This window comes from Martes martes, assembly GCF_963455335.1.
Source record: "Martes martes genome assembly, chromosome: 2".
Taxonomy (NCBI): domain Eukaryota; kingdom Metazoa; phylum Chordata; class Mammalia; order Carnivora; family Mustelidae; genus Martes; species Martes martes.
In genome coordinates this window covers 109,155,328-109,172,990 of record NC_137889.1, presented here as the reverse complement: position 1 = coordinate 109,172,990, position 17,663 = coordinate 109,155,328, and the positions used below count along the sequence as shown (strand labels likewise).

The following is a 17,663-nucleotide window of genomic DNA, read 5'->3' as shown; positions in this document are numbered from 1 at the left end:
CTAAGTCAGTGTTGCTATGTTGGGCAGGTGGCAGCTAAGGGAATGTGACCCTCTGACAAATAGGCCTGCCAGGACATCTGACCAATGGTAGTAAGGAAGGTAAGCACTGCTATGAAAACCATTCTAAGGAACTGTGATTTCTTTGCAATGGATGCTGAGAGAGTATGTGTTGTTACTGTTCTTAATCAAAGGCATCGGGGGTGGGGGGGGGGGCGGATATTCAATCAAGTGGCTAATAGAAACAGTTCCAAGTTGCAAAATAACAAAGTTATAGTTTGTGGCAGAACACTTCCTGAGGATTTTCTTACAAGTGGGTCCTTCCAAGAAATCAAACTCTTTGAAGTAATAATATTATAACATTTTAAAAATTACTTCATTCCACAATCTTGAAAGATACATAAGACAAAGAGTGTCAAATGCTCAGTCTGGCCAAGACAGGCAAGGAGTGCTACAAAAGGAGGAAATAGCTGATTCGAACTTTTTAAAGAAAATCGTTCAACACACCTAACAAAACTCAAGGCTAGAGCTATATTTATTAGTATACTTTAGTGACATGGCAATATTTAAACTAGCTATTTTAATTTGATCTTCTCAGAATCAACACATGAAAGTGCTTGAATGCAGTCAAACACATAGCTGAAAATTTGCAGGGGGATAAGCTGGAAAGAGTGCTGATGAGTTTTTTTTGAAGAAATAGTTCTTATCACTTTGGATTTTAAACATACAGGGGCCAGAAGCTAAACTTGTTCTGATTTGTATATAAAGTCTACACTAACCCACTAAGCTGGTCTTTGAATTCCAAGTCCAAAAAGACAGCAAGCGGACAAGAGCTTTCAATCCAGAGCTCCGAAGAACAGCAACAGAACATAAAACTTATTTACTATGTAATAACCCACAGAATAAGAAAAAGTACTTAATAATTATGGCATACATGAACTTGACTTTCTTGCTTCCATTTTTTCTACACTATTTGCCAAGTACCTACTTTTTTTTTTTTTTTGGCATTTTGTTCAATGGGATAAATCTTGGTTACTTAATATTCTTCCTACAAATCCAATACCAGACTAAAAAGTGAAATGGTTACTGTTGGACCTCTGAATTAAAAATCTCAAGTTTGTGCTTGAGAACCTTGTCTCTCAAGGTGTAAAATGGTTCAGAACATGTCAGTCTTGGAGGGGAAGATGACTGCTCATGGAAAGTCATCATCATGATAACACAGTGTTCATTAAGTCCCATTTGCCAGTTCTATGCTGAACTCTTTAAATTAACTCAATTAGTTTTACAATAAGTTTTACAATAAGTCGAGGTAAGTACTGTTTTTTGTTCCCATTTTATAGCAAAGGAAATTAATGAATACAAAGGTTAAATAACACGCCTGGTGTTACTTAAGTATGACTGGGACTTGTCTCTGTGTGGTCTGATTCTAGAGCTTATGCTCTTAACCACAATGCTAGGATACAGCAGGATCTCAGACAAGCACATCTTGGATCAAATGCTGAAATTCTCCATAATACATGCCATTTGCCACCTGAGTGGTTGGATACCCCTGGCAAATGTGGTTGATTTTCATCTGCAGATGGTGGTATAGGTGTTCCCTACAATTCCAGAGAATTAGTGCCATAGGTTAAGTGGGTCATAGGTTCTTCAAGATTAAAATGATGAGACTGAATTAGGTAATTCTACAAAGTTCCCCTCTGCCAAACGTGTTATAACTCAATAATTTTGTACAGCACAAACTCTAACAGCACATACAATGATAGGAAAAGATGAAGAAGTCCTTTGCAAGAAAATGGAAAATGATCCCTTCATCTTAATGTAGTGTTATCTTTTCATTAAATGTATAAATATTTTTGTTCCACAGTTTTTAACTTTTACCTTGAAATTACTGAAAACACAAACCCCAAGTGAGAGAAAGTACTGATTCTTTGTTTTGTTTTGTTTTGTTTTAATTTTGACAGAGAGAAATCAGAGCTAGGCAGAGAGGCAGACAGAGAGAGGGGGAAGCAGGCTCCTGCCGAGCAGAGAGCCCGATGCGGGGCTCGATGCAGGGCTCGATGCGGGGCTCGATGCGGGGCTCGATGCGGGGCTCGATCCCAGGACCCTGAGATCATGACCTGAGCTGAAGGCAAAGGCTTAAACCACTGAGCCACCCAGGCGCCCCAGTACTGATTCTTTGAACAGGAGTTAATACTTTGTGCTAAATCGACTGAGTGGAAGGCAGCCATGCGAAATTACTTACACAGCCTATGGGGGGAAGCAGGTGATGCATACAAGAAAAAAAGGTAGAACACAAAAATGCATTATGCTCAATAACAACCCCATAGGGGTGCCTGAGTGGCTCAGTCAGTTAAGTGTCTGCCTTCTGCTTGGGTCATGATCCCTGGGTCCTGGGATGGAGCCCTGCATCCGGCTCCCCGCGCAGCAGGAAGCCTGCTTCTCCCTCTCCCACCCCCTTGCTTGTGTTCCCTCTCTCACTGTCAAAAAAATAAAATCGCTTAAAAAAAAAAAAACATAAACTATGTAGATATACTGACAAAGACCAGAGCGGAACAAGGAAAAGCAAAACCACTGAGGCCTCAGAGCAGTGAAATCCTTAGCCATTGCTTGTTTTCCTTCACTGTTATTCCCCCCTTTAAACAAATGTAGCAAGCGTGTAGAAGTTCATCTCAAGGAGGCAGGCGTTCCCTTGGGAGGTGGTAGAGAGAGGTTGAAAATGCCAAGGGAAAGACAAAGTCACCTGTAGCAGTGTGCCCCCCAGAGCCCCAGCAGCAGCAGCAGGACGAGCCCCACCACGCAGACGGCCACCACGGTGACTTGCCGCTGCCTCCCCTGGCCAGCGTGGCGCAGTTCCCATCTCAAGTCTCGGTGCTGACAGCGCTCCCCGACGTAGCCGAAGACACAGCTGTAACAACACACAAACAGAGGTCAGCGCTAAGCCCTGGCCAAAAACGCTTATGTATTTTCAGATTCCATATCCTGCTGTCTTTCAACCTCTGCATTTCCAGACTCAGCTCTTTGGAAGCATATGGAAAATCCATCAGGGGTCAGCTGAAAGCACTCTGATTTACAAGTTAATGCAGCATGGACTTCCCCCTTTGGTCTGTTTGCCCTGGGATTGATGAGGAATTATTTGCATCCCGCCTTTATAAGGCATTGCAGAACATTGATTAAAGATCAGCTTCTGTTAGGCTAAAATCCTGAGGAGCTACCTTTAAGACCAACACAAAGCAACTCTGCCCTAAGAGCCAAGAGAGTTTTTGAACAAATGTTTGGCCAGATTGCAGAGAGTATAGGTCAAAGGAAGGAAGAATTTGAAGGCAGAGTCCCTCACTTGAGACCAGGCTTGTAAAAGAACAGGCAGTCTCTGAACAGGAAGGACAGCCACATCAGCCAAGGAAACCCTTTTCTTTAAAAAAAAAAAAAAAAAAAAATCACCACTGGCCCAAGGGAAAAGGTCTCAGTGGCGACCCATGAATGTTTGGTTTGAATACTTTCTTCAAAGGAGAAAAAACTAAATGGAAGAAAAGGGGCTTTCACGGTGTTTCATGAGCGAAACCGTAACTAGCATCACCAGTCACCACCACGCGCTGTGACCGCGTAGATAAAAGTAAATGAAACAATGCTGCCATCTACTGGGAATGTATACTTCCAGAAATTATGGGAGCTCGGGTACCATTGTATTCTACTACTCTTCACAGGAGCATAAACTTCAAAAATACCCTCTTAAGTATTTAGAGCTGCTCACTTGTTAGGAATTTCCTCCCAGCTCAGCCCTGGCTCGATTCTCTATCCGCACCTCACTGAAAAAGGATCCGGAGGAATGAATGCCCAGGGAATGGATACAGGTCCCCACGGTGGGAAGAGACAGCAAGGGAAAAAGCACGAGCTAAAGCAGCTGCAGATCTCAGTCCTAGTCCCAGTTCTACCCTGAGTTGGCCATAAGAGCACTGGAAAGTCACATTAGGAGAGAAGAAGAAGAAACTAGCATTTGTTAAGCACTCTGTATCCGACTCTGTGTTAGGCACTTTTACTCATTTTCCTTTCAATAGCAGATTCCCATTTTACAGACAAGAAAAGTAAGGCTCAACGGAGTTAAGTAATTTGCACCAGGTCATACAGCTGATGAATGGCAGGGATTTGGTTGGTTGGTTGGTTGGTTGGTTGGTTGAATATAGCTGACACACAATGTTATATCAGTTTCAGGAGTACGATATAACAGTGTGACAAGTTTATGCATTCTGCTCTGCTCACAACAAATGTAGCTGCCATCTGTCCCCACATATCACTATTACAGTATCACTGATGCTACCCCTCATGCTATGCCTTTTATTCCTGTGACTTATTCATTCCATAACTAGGAGACTGTATCTCCTACTTCCATTCACCCATTCTACCTGCCCCCCCCCCATCAGTTTGTCCTCTGTATTTACAGGTCTGATTCTGCCTCTTTTTTGTTTATTCATTTTTTAAGATTCCATATAGGAGTGAAATTATATGGCATTTGTCTGTCTCAGTCTGACTTATTTCACTTAGCATAATACATTCTAGGTCCATACATTTGAGATGTTATCTCAAATGGCACATCTCATCCTTTTTTTGTAGCTGCACAATATTCCATCACACACACACGTCTTCCTTATCAATTCACATATCAATGGACACTTCAGTTATTTCTATACCGAGGCTATTGTAAATAATCCTACAATAAGCATAGGGGTGTACATATCTTTTTGAATTAGTGTTTTCCTTTTCTTTGGGTAAATACCCAATAGAATTACTGGATCATATGGTATTTCTATTTTTAACTTTTTGAGGAAATTCCATACAGTTTTCCACGGTGGCTATGCCAATTATATTTCCACCAACAGTGTATGAGGGCTCCTTTTTCTCCACATCCTTTCCAATACTTGTTATTTTTTGTCTTTTTGCTCTTAGCCAGTGAACGGCAGGTTTGATCCAAATGGTTTTCTGATTTCAAAGCCTGTGTTCTTTCTACTACATTGGGCTACTTCCAAAAAGGCTTTTAAGCTCTATGCACCTCTGAAAAGCTATTCTTCTAGAACACATCATGAAAGAGATGACAGGATCTGAGTGTAGGAAGTATAAAAGGACCGTCAAGTTATTCCAGGCTTTCCTGGGTACTGTTTTAATTCTAGCTATCTTGGTTATAGTCATTTATTATCAATGCCTAGCAGCCACTTGTAATCTGTTGGATATGAATCTCAGAGACTTTAGGGTCTCAAGGAATATGTCAGTCACATGTGCAAGAGTCCTGGGGAGCAAAAGCAAGCTGTAGTATCAGGGCCTCTCTGAGCCATACATGACCCAAACCAGTCGGCCAGCATTTCACATAGATGGGTCCTCCCTACTAGTTCTTTGGGTTATCAACTACTTTGGTTAAACCAAGCAAAAGATTTCTGGGTTTAGTTATTCCGATAAATTATTCAAATCTGTTTAGTTGGTCAAATAATTTCAAGAAATTCTGAAGGAAGGTCAACAAGACTCCACATTGTGGTGTACTGTGATCAAGAACTGAGGGCTAGAGTATATAACATTTCTCAGACTGATCTGACCACACAACTCTTTTTTCATGCAACCTTTCACAGCACTGGTGTTGGGGCCGCTTGGTCTCAAGAGCCTGGCCAGAAGAGTGTGGGCTGGTTTAAAGCCAAACCAGAATGAATAAGGATCTCCTGTTAGCTCAGGAGGTTTGGTCTTCTGAGAATGTCCAGACCAGGGAACCTTTGAGGAAGATGTGGGGCATGGGGACTTCAGTTCTCACATTCTCTGCACCCCAGACAGCCAGGGGATCTCTGTATGGGGGGAGGGGCTTCCAATGCCTTCAAGCAAGGAAAGAAGAGCAGCCCTTTATAAACCTTCTCACAGTTTTGAGAACACTCTGCAGAATGATGCTGATCAAGTGTTTCTAATAAAAGTTAGAGCTGATGAGCATTCCTAGAGATGTGTCACGATAGAATTTTAAAAATACAAGGTGAAGTCATCGAGGCAAAAGGAGGAAAGCGTTGGATGTCTGATTAAACCACATTTTTATTAAATGTAAAATTCAAAAACAAAGTTACGACCTAGACTAATGGGACCTCTGGTGATATTTTAAATATTGCTTTTGATTAAAGGTCCTTAAATGTGAGTGTTATCTCTAGTTTAATTGTCATTTTGTAGCAACTCATGTTTAAAACATTATCAGGGAATAAGATATTTTCATCAGGATTTAATGACAGAAAGAAAAGCAGTGTACTAAAGAGTTCATAAATCATTTAATGAATTGATGTTATCAGGTCAAGTGAAAATAATCTACTAAATGCAATTCATAATTGTGAAGTACCCTTCACACCATTGTAATGTCTCTTATAATCTAAAGTTTAAGTATCATAGAGAAAAACAAACCACAATCTAATAAAGTAGGACATTTATCTTCATAATTTCATTGTTTTGGATAATAAGGAACCATGAACATGAAAAAATTTGATTCTCATTATAAAAATCAAGGACAACTATTGTGAAGATTGGATTCATCTTAGGGTGGGAAATTACAGCATGCAAATATGAACATGAGGGTAGAATTCTATGAGATTTAAGTCAGTTTCAATAACAGTCATGAGCATTTTTCATCACTTTTGTCTGGCTGACGTGATTTATAATGCAAGGCCATTCACTTTGTCACAGAATACAACTTGTTCTTCTAACAATTTAGACTATATTTCTGCTGATTATTATTCATAAAATAATAAAAGCCTTTAAGCTTATAGCTTCTATTCATGAAGATCAGAATATTTTATCACTTCTTCCTCAGGCACAGAGAAAATTATCAGTGAGTCAGTAGTCTAGCCACAGGGGACCCATTTATTCTTCAGGACCTACCAGTTCCCTCTGATTGACTTGAAAACATGAAATCCATAAGAGTAAAATTTGATGCAGAACTAGGTATTGCTGCCAGGAAAGTGTCTTCTGGGTAAGTATGGTGGGAGGACCTATAATTTCCGTCACCCTCAAACCTACTTTTCAGTTGGAGGTGCCCACTGTGAAACTGTCATGTGGACAAAAAGGGAACAAACAGAAGCAGGGGCCACTTCCAGCAATTGTTACTAAGCAACAGAAGTGTAAACACCAACTATTAGAAACTGAAGAAAAATAATTTTTTTCCAGTTTTGAAAGTTGAGGGTAAGAAGTCCAGTGTGTATATATAACCTTTTTGTAAATTCAGAAACATATTGTGGATGTTGTCCACACATGCGGCAGAAAATAAATCCAAGTTTCAAGGAATTCTTTCACAAACCTAAGTTTTCAGCCAGAACAAGAGGTTTCAGCCCCAGACTATAGCAGTAGCAACACCAAGTTAAGTAAAAGGGAAAATTGCCAATTCTTTAAATGTATATTTATATACACAAGGAGGGTGCAGTATGTACACAGACACACACGCACACACACACACACACACGCCACAATTTATATACGTGTTTATATGTTTTTCCCTGGCAAAAACCCAATTATAGAAAAAATCTCCTTGATATGAATTTTATGAATTACCTAAAAGTTATGGACTTCAGTCCCATATCTCTGTGCCGTCACAAAGACAGCTTGACTTACTTGCATGCGTATCTGTCAACTGCTTCAATGTACATACACACACCGTTATGGAGGCAGTAGCCATCATAGAACGGGGGGCATTCCCGGAAACCATTTCTCACGGAATGGTGGCCGTCCTCCATGAGATGAGAAGGGGGAGTAGAGTCTACAAGAATCAAAGACATTACATTCACTTTCTGAAGCGATTAGGTCTTCTAGGGATCAATATCCAGAACTAGTCTCTGTGAACAATTTGTTATCTAGTGTCTTTTAGTGACAAGAACTCAGAAGCAACTCCAGTTTTCATCTTCCTAACCAGACTTCACGTCATTCACCATGAAACCAGCCATTCTTTCTTCAGCTTCAGTATTATCTGACAGAAAGCATATTGGAGGCAAGCGAGGAAACGATCAATTCTAAATGACTGCATGAATCCCGAGTCACTGGTCTTTTACCAGTGACCAGTCACTTACCCCCAGTATTCTGGAAGCCTCAAAAACTTCTCCCACACAATGCTTTCTTCTAAAAATGATGTAAATATCAGAGGAGCCCTCAAAGACCAGACTGGTAAGTCTGACAGAATAGAAACTTTACCGTAACAGAGGGCATGTCAAAGTGGCCAAGTCCCTTTTATTGAATGGTTGTCTGCTCTTTAAAAGGAAATCATCAGGGTGTGTAGCTGACTATATAAATATTAGCAGTCTTTCAATACCTTTAAGAAGAGCAAATTATCTGAGAAAAATAATGTGTTAAAAAAAGAGACCCAAGTAAGTCCTGAAATTTCCTTTCTTAAGATGTTTCGTGCTTGCAGAGCAGACACAGGTAAATTGCTGGGAGTGGTGGTGAAAGAGACCCCGATCCTGGTTTCCAGGGTTGAGGTGAAACCAGCTCCCCTTCTAGGGTACAGGTTGTGAGAAAATACTGCCATTTGGGGAGAGTCTCAAGAAAGCAGAAGTTGACCATTAACATTTAAAAAAAAAAAAGAAAAAAGAGCTGAAGTTCTAATTCAGATCAAGAAATACTAATGTTTTAAGGTAATATTTGAAAAGCTTTAAATGTGATTCAAAATGCTAAGGGTCCAGACATCTTTCCTGACCTGACTTGACCTTCAAAGGTTTTCCAGCAGCCCCAGAAATCAATATCACAAATTAAGACATTGGTCTCATAGTTAAAGAGAACCACCTGCATTCCCACCTTTTGAATTGTAAGTAATAAGAAAGGAATTTCTTCCAGATGTTATTAAATTAAGAAAACTTGGACTACTTCACATTCCCAAGCTCAGCATCCACCTAATCAGGAACGTAAACTCACCAGCCTGGTTGAATCAAATAATTTCTAGACTCTTCAGAGCAAATACATTGGGGTATAGAATTTTCCAGAATTAAGTCCCTTCCTTGGCCCTAGACCACCCACCAACCTACCAGTGCATATCCGCCCAGGTTCAGACAGGCTGCCGGCACACATGCAGGTGTAGTTTCCCTCCGTATTTGTACAGGTGGCATTTTCCCCACAGGTGTGCCTGCCCAATTGGCATTCATTAATATCTGCCAGGAAAAAGGGAGTATGGAAGAGAAAAGTGAGGTACAGAGGAGGACAAAGGGTTATATTATTGGAAAAGCCAACATTCTGGGAAGGGAGCAGCTTCAACCTCTCCCATGCTGCACACTCTCAGACCCTCTGTATTTTTTTATTAAAAAATTATATTATGGGGCGCCTGGGTGGCTCAGTCAATTAAGCATCTGCTTTCGGCTCAGGTCATGATCCCAGGTCCTGGGATCGAGCCCCACCCCGGACTCTCCGCTCGGCAGCATGTCTGCTTCTCCCTCTGTGATCTCCTTCACTCTCTCTTTCTCTCTCAAATAAATAAAATCTTAAAAAAAATTATATTATGAATGCTGGATGAAGGATGAAGTGGGTCCCTCAGCTGCCTGCCCATTCAGGTGTTCTAAACTCCTGAAATAAGGCTGAATGTTTTCTCAGTGCTTGGGAGGAAAGGAGACATCCCAACATGCAGTTCAGTGGGAAGGTTGGAGATTGGTAAACCAGCTCTAGGCAAACATTTAGAAAATCAGATCCTGAAGATTCGTTCTTAACTTTTGCCAATAGACATCCATTCATTGATATACATTTAGAGCATATAAGACATTTCTGCTTTTTTTCTGCATAAACATAAATTAAGTCAACCCTTTCTTTCCCAACTACTACTATTTTCTTTCTCAATTACCACCAGCCTAACATTTAAATCCTTCTTCTCCTCAATTTTACATTACTATAAGACAGCCTCCCCACGTTCCCTGCATACCATTTCTCCCCCACTCTACTCCTAAACAAGGGCGCCAGATTAACATCCTAAACCACATCTCCCATCACTGCACCCCTTGACTCAAACGCTCTGTTGCCTAGAACTGAGCTGCCCAATATGGTAGCCATCACCATCTGTATGTGCGTCTGTGTGGGTGTGTGAGCACCTGAACTGCGATTGGTCTATAATGACATATGCTGTAAGTGTAAAACACTTAGCAGATTTTGAAGACTTAGGACTAAAATAAGAAAGAATGTAAAATATGGTATAATGCAAAAAAAGTGAATTTTGGATCACTGAAAAAAAATAAAATTTAAAACGATATCTCAATGATTTTTATATTGATTACATATTAAAATGTTAATATCTTGGATATGTTCAGCTTAATAAAATAAAAATTAATTTCACCTATTTCTTTGTACTTTTTGTAATGGAGCTATTTGCAAATTTAAAATTATATAGGTAACATATATTATAGTTCTATTAGATAGGGTTGGTCTAGAGAAATAAAACCCTAATGACCCTCAACTTCTAGTCTTCTACATATGTACTCCAACCCACCTGTTATGAACTAAATTGTATCTCCCCCCAAATCTCTATGTTGAAGCTCTAACCCCCAGCGTGACTATATTTAGAGATGGGGCCTTCCAGGAAGTAATTAAAGTGAAATGAGGCCATAAGAGTGAGGCCCTAATCCAATAGGATTGAAGTTCTTATAAGGAAAGGAAGAGACACCAGGTCCCCCATCCTCAAACCACAGCAGAAAGGCCATCTAGTTCACATACACTATACTTAGTGCTCATGTAGGCTATTCTCTACGCCCCAAATAGACCTGTCATATGTTTGTACCTGGAATGTTCCCCATTCCTTCTCATTTCTGCCTAATGAAAATTTCCTCATGCTCCGTCCATCCACAGTGATCCTTCCTTCATGAAGTTTTCTTAATACCTCAAACAGATATTCTTCCAGTTGGGAACTTTCACTGTAGTTTTTACTTCTCTCAAAATGCATACCCCGCCTTCACCACTTATCACAGCTCCCTGTCTCTCAGGTCCTACTCTTCTCGCAAGCAAGCACTACCTTCATCATTCTGCTCTTCCTCACGCTTCCGAGCACTATGTCTCTGCATTGATAGTTGCCAAATAAATATTTGTCACATTGGACTGCTATCCCAAATGACTCAAACTGAGTCTTTTTTTTTTTTTACTTACTTCCTACTATAATTTCTATGAAATCTCTATAATCTCTTTATCTCTGTAATCTCTCTTTCTCTATAATTTCTATAATCTCTGTGAACCTTGAGAGACAGAGCTTTTCCAAGAACTAAGAACAAAGGTATACTCTTGGTCAAGAAACACAACCACTCCTAAGAATAAGAATAACTTATTATTTTTATGTGGCATTTATTATGTTCCAAGCACAAGGTAAAGCACTATATCTACATATATCTGGAAGGAGGAAGGGAAGAAGGAGAGAGGGAGAGTGAGGCAGAGATCGCAGGAGAGGAAGAGGGGAAGGAACACAAGAGAGGGAGAAAGAGAGAGAGAGAGATAACAGGAATCAGCCCATTCTTCCCTGTGGCCTGAGGACTCCTTGCCTCCAGGCAGGCTGCGCCATGATACCCTGTTACGTGTTCACTGCTGGAAGGAAATAGGTTAGTAATACTGAATCCGGAGTTTAATGAGTTTAAACATCCAAAAGGCATACCTTCTTTCTTCTTCAAAGTAAATTAAATATAAAGCCTATTTGTCTAAATTATCTATGAGCCTGATTAATTAAAGCAGTGACATTTTCTTGACTGACAGCCAACTATGTGCTTAAAAGACTATTTACAAATGACTGTGGACTCCACAAAACTAATCTGATAAAGGTCTGATTTAAACCAGCCAGCTCCAAAAAACTTGGTAGTTGTGACTGATGGTTCATATTTAACCTCAGCATGTGGGAGAAAGCAGTATCATTTCAGTTTCTTATCAGGTCATCTGCCCCTCACCGTGAAAAGATCTGCGTGTTTTCAGAAGGCAAAGAAAATACTGTTAGGGACATGTGAAAGCCCTGTTAAACTCCAGGTAAGCACTTCACGGGGTTAGGATGGCTTCAGGCAGGTCCCTACCTGTGGGGCACTGCTATGTTCCTGACACCTGGCAGGGTATGAGACAGCCATTAAGTGAGCTCCCAACCCAGAAGCCACACCCAGACCTTGGCAGAGGACGGTGATTATGAAAGACATCTTAATCACTCTTTCCTTGTATCAGAATGTCAGTGGCTTGCATCTCCCATCTACTGACACTCATCCAGAGCCGTCCTGTGAGCCCTTTCACAGAACCACGCCCCCCTTTCCTTTAGGCCCAGAGCCTTCCAACAAGGCTCCCTCAGCTCTGCAGTTCACTGTGGCTCACCTGCAAAATCCAGGGATAACGAAAATGCTGTACGACTCCCCGCCATGATGGCTCGAGGTGTGGAGTATTAATGGGCACTGGCGTCACTCAACTCCAGAGAAAGAATGAGAAAGGCAGAGGGACCCACAACCTCTGCAGCGTCTTGAAGCTAGTCCCATTCTAGCACAAGGGCACAAACTTGACTGTTCATCCAGAATCGACCTATGTCAGTTTGAACAGCTCACATAACTTCTCTTTGAGCGTTAACATGGGTGGCACTTATATTATATCCTGTCCTTTCTCGACCCACCACACCCACAGCATTTCCCCATTCTCTGAGGCCTGCCTCTGGCCTCCTCCCTTGGCACACACGCTCTCTTACCAAGACAGTGAATCCCATCGCCTTGGTAGCCTTCTGAGCACCGGCAGACATAGCCACCTTCAGTATTGATGCACTGAGAGGAGGTGGGAGGGCAAACTGTGATGCCCGTCTCACATTCATCTATATCTGCAGGCAAAACAATTAACTAGTGAAATATGTAGACAATCCTGGCATTAAATGAGAATCATGGGAAAAACAGAAGTATAAGCATTCATACAACCAATCACTCAACCGCTTTCAGATACTGTTTTCAAATGCAATGCAAACTTTGTAGCTTGGTCTTAAAGTTCACGTCCAAACCAATTTTTACAGATTGTTTAGGTGTCTGCTTAGCTAAGTATATGTAAATAAATCACATTGGGCCAGGGTTGCAGATGATAAAAACTGAGATTCTTACAGTAATCACTAACTTAAAATTTCAAGGTGCTCAATATAATACAGAAACCTATCCAGCACAACCAATTTATTCAACTTAAACTTAAGACCTCAGCTTTTAGGAGGGGGAATTTGTGTTCTTATTGTAACTGGTGAAATTATAAATTTGACTCAAGCTCAAATTCATGCTTCTAAAACTAATTATAAAATTTTCTCCTTAATATCAACTGCATATATCATGTAATTCTAATATAACAACATATTATATGTTTCATATTTTCTAGATATGCCATTCATTGTCATTTTAGCTAATATCAACTAATTTATTCTATCCAGCTGATTACGTAAATCCTCTGGAGATTTTGAATCAGTATTATCTGAAAGAATGTTTCTGGTTCCCTATTTTCCAGATACATGTATTGGCCTTTGCTCTTACCAAAACATACTTTTCCATCCCCAGTAAATCCTGTCAAGCATTGACATGTAGCATTTTCTCCCTCGGAAACACACTGAGCCTGTGAACTGCATCCCCCAGGACCACAGTCATCAGCATCTGCAAAGAGCGAGAACCCCATCAGATTATTTGCAGACCTTAGAGGAAAAATGGGCTTGAATGTTTTGGGTTCTACAGAACATTCTAACACTTCCTTCCTGAGTTCTCAGACAGGTTAACCTCCAAAGAGAAACAATTAGTTGACCTCTAAGCTATATCTATATTAAAGGGTCCATAAGCTATATGCTCCCATTTATATGCTTTCAGTAAATCTTTAGTCTTAAAGAACTATTGGTATTCAAAGAGCCTTGTGTGAACTTGTTTATAATTTTTTATTTTTTTTATTTTTTTTTTTAAGATTTTATTTATTTATTTGACAGAGAGAGATTACAAGTAGGCAGAGAGGCAGGCAGAGAGAGAGAGAGGAGGAAGCAGGCTCTCCGCTGAGCAGAATGCCTGATGCGGGACTCGATCCCAGGACCCTGAGATCATGACCTGAGCCGAAGGCAGAGGCTCAACCCACTGAGCCACCCAGGTGCCCCTTGTTTATAATTTTTTAAAAAGCATTTGCAAACTTGAACTATAAAATTTCCAGGAGTAAATGGGCTCAAATATCAAAAGTTTCATTGTTTGAGAATTCTCAACCATTAGGACATACAATAGGGGTCAATATATTCTTATGCCCCCAGAAGACACAGACTAATATTTAACAAGTAGATCTGGGTACCAACATGGCAGAGATACAATAAATAAGAATTTATTACAATCATACAAGATGCAATAAAAAGATTTATTGTCAATTTACTAAAATTATGTCTCATATATGAGAATATGTATGACACAATGTATGGTTATTGTCAAGATTTATGCAGTGACTTGCAAACCTCAAGGCACTTTTACAAAGTCATGAACCATGTAAACTAAACTCTGTAAATGGATCGTTTCATTTCATACTCCATTGAAATGCAAATGCCCCGGGGGACAGAGCTGCATGTTGAGCCATAAACATGAGCAATTTTTTTTTTTTTCTTTTAACTACTTATGTATATGATCATTCTCCAAATGCCGCAGTTGGAGTTGGGGGGATCTGACCTACCACAGCAGGATATAAACTATCATCTCTCTATTCACTGGTGAGTTTGCTTACCTGAATACAGAAGAGGTAAAAGAAGTCCTCTAAACTTGCCCATAAATTAAAGAAAGTTAGATGATCACAGGAGGATTCAGGTCCCGTGTAAATGCAGACGTTAGGTCATTGCATTTGATTTGCTTGGCTATTTGAGTGAGATTTCTCATGCAGGAACACATGCCCTTCATTCTTGCTTGGTCATCTCCTGTCACTCATGACTCTTCAAGATGGATAAGTTCAGACTAAATCAATTATCCATTTGATTTGGCATTTATTTGGAAGACTAGCTCTCAAGTCACTAGGCTGCTCAGTGTATGGTGGACAAGATCCAATTACCCAAGACATTTTAAATCACTTGCAGAACTGCCTTAAGTTAGAATATAATTCAGGATTTATTTGGTAACTTGCAAACCCCAAGGCAGCTTTTGCATAATGAAAAGCACTGGATATGCTGTTGGGGGTTGGGGGATGGGCTAGAGCCAAAGTTCTTTTTGACACAAGCTGGCTCTGGAAGGAATAAGTGCCTGGGTTTCACATCCCTCTTCTGCAAAATATGGGTGACAATTTTTATCCAGTCTACTTCAAATGATAATTGTAAGGACTGAGGAAAAAATGATTTTAAAAAAACTGAGAATAATAAATTTTATACATATGTAAATAAGGATGATAAAAAAGAAGACTATTGTGACAGTCTGAATTAGAATTAGCCTTATGACATTAGAAAAAGAATCCACGGCCTATTAGTTAAACTACTAAAATTAATTTTTTAAAAAGTACCTATCGCACACCAGATCCTAATATGAGCCAAAAATACAGTGATGGAGAATACAGACAAGGCCTCTGCTGTCTTGTACAATTAGTTATTGAAGTACAGGTGCAACACACACTATCAAGAAACAACACCAGGTTCTAAGGGAGATGAAATGACTCTCATCTCACCCACTTAGGAGACTAGGAAAAGCTTTCTAAGTGGGATCTGAAGCTGAGATCTGAAGAATACATAGGACTCAGATGGGTGTAGAAAGAGCGCTGTGGGCTAGGAACACAGCATCTGTCTGTTACAGGCAAGGCCCGTGTGACCGAAGCCGGCCAGAGAAAGTCGAGGACAAAAAGGCCCACACAGAGGCTGGTGAGGTGTGTAAGGACTAGCTCAGCTAGCACCCAACAGGCCATGTTCAGAATTTTTCATTTTATTCATGAACTTAGAAAAACTCATTATTTCAGTAAACTTGACAAGGAAATCTTTTTATGATTGAATTTCTTTGCCTTGTTGTAGACAGATCTACTTGCTACGTAGCAGTCTGTATGTCTTTGGGGAATAAGGAGATATTGATCCTAACCTAAAATCTATTCTAGAGTTTTCAAATTCGTTTTTAGCATAGATACTTTGTTTAAATGAAATCTCACTACAAAATACAAATATGACCCCTTAGCCTACCACCACTAGAACTAAAACTTTATAGACTAAGACAAAATAGAACTCAATCAGATATGGAAAGAGGAGGCAGTTCTCACAAAGACAGTCATTTCCATCCATTTTGCACAAGGTAGAGTATAGTCTCAGGTATGAAGCCAAACGCAGCCTTTAATACAGTAATGTGTTTTCCAAATATTTGGGCATCTCATCACTCCCCTCTCCCACCCATGTGCCCAATTTACTATCTCTCATTACCTTGGTCTTTGAGTCTCCCAAACATTTAGTCTTTCAAAACATGCTCTGTGAACATTTAGGGATTCTTAGCAACTTTGAAATGGTTCTCAATACTGCTAATATTTATTTATATTGTTTTATCCCATCATTTATTTTTCTCAACTTCAGACTATGACCTTGGAGAACAGGTCTGTATTTAGCTCATCATTGTATCCCTAGTGCTTAGCACAGCATGTAGCAAATAAATAATCACTGAATGAGTAATATTCCTAATGTGCTAGTGTTTTCTAGGCTTTTTCTTGATATGAGTTAATTATTTGGTCATAATTTTCAAAAATCTTTGGTAAAGTCATTACCTTAATATATCTTAGTCTCGGTTTTCAAATCTGTAAAGTGATGGGTAGTGGTCAGAATCAAATTAGAGGGGTGCCTGTGTGGTTCAGTCAGTTAAGCTTCCGACTCTTGATTTTGGCTCAGGTCATGATCTTGGGGTTGTGAGATCGGGCTCTGTGCTCAGCAGGGAGTCTGCTTGAGATTCTCTCTCCTCTCCCTCTCCCTCTGCCACTCCCAACCCCCTCTCAAATATATAAAGAAATCTTTTTTTTTTTAAATCAATTTAGAGGGAAAGTACTTAGTAATCTCTAAAGCTCCAGACAAATTATAATTACCAAAAATATCCACCTCTGTGTATCTGTGTATTTTATCTTACTGATAAATCCTTTTTTTTTTTTTTTTTTTTTGAGACAGAAGGTAGAGGGACCGAGAGAGGGAGAGAGAATCTTAAGCAGGCTCCACACCCAGTGGGGAGCCTGATGCAGGGCTTGACATCACAACCCTGAGATCATGACCTTAGCTGAAATCAAGAGTTGGACACTTAACTGACTGAGCCACACAGGCGCCCCTGTACTGATAAGTTCTTATAATAGGAAAGGGAAGAGGTCTCCAGGTCTCCCACACAGGTAAAGTAGTCCGTAGACCACAAAAGTTGAATAAGCACTTTAATTGTATCTAAGGTCTTAATGTGGAGCTTTCAAACTTATTTTTAGCCATAGATACTTTGCTAAGATAAAATCCTAGAAATATAAATAAATACAGTGTTTCAAAGGAGATCTTTGCTGATTACAGGTAGAGAGCTGTGAAGAAGAGGTGAGGCTTGCAGAGGTTCTAGGGCTGAGTGAAGCCCAGTTTGAAAACCATTGACCTCATGAGTAAATATAGAGTATAAAAGAATTAGGCTCCCTGAAGTTGTTACATACTAAACAAATTATTTAGCATTCTGGTGATAAATGTGCAATATAGAACACAATTCTAATATTTGCTCTTTGTAAACTCTGGAGCAGCTGAAGCAACCAACCCATATTTGCTTATC

General features: G+C 40.0%; 1 protein-coding gene across 1 annotated transcript in view; it reads right to left on the bottom strand.

The window, feature by feature from the left end:
* Positions 1 to 17,663, bottom strand: part of EGF (epidermal growth factor) — a 96,901-nt gene that overhangs the window by 7,089 nt on the left and 72,149 nt on the right. Inside the window, exons 17-21 of the mRNA XM_080796935.1 lie at positions 13,458 to 13,574; positions 12,647 to 12,772; positions 9,006 to 9,128; positions 7,606 to 7,750; positions 2,738 to 2,902 (exon numbers count right to left, since the gene is read on the bottom strand). Of these exons, the coding sequence (XP_080653061.1) occupies positions 2,738 to 2,902; positions 7,606 to 7,750; positions 9,006 to 9,128; positions 12,647 to 12,772; positions 13,458 to 13,574 (676 nt within the window). The remainder of the gene's footprint in view (positions 1 to 2,737; positions 2,903 to 7,605; positions 7,751 to 9,005; positions 9,129 to 12,646; positions 12,773 to 13,457; positions 13,575 to 17,663) is intronic.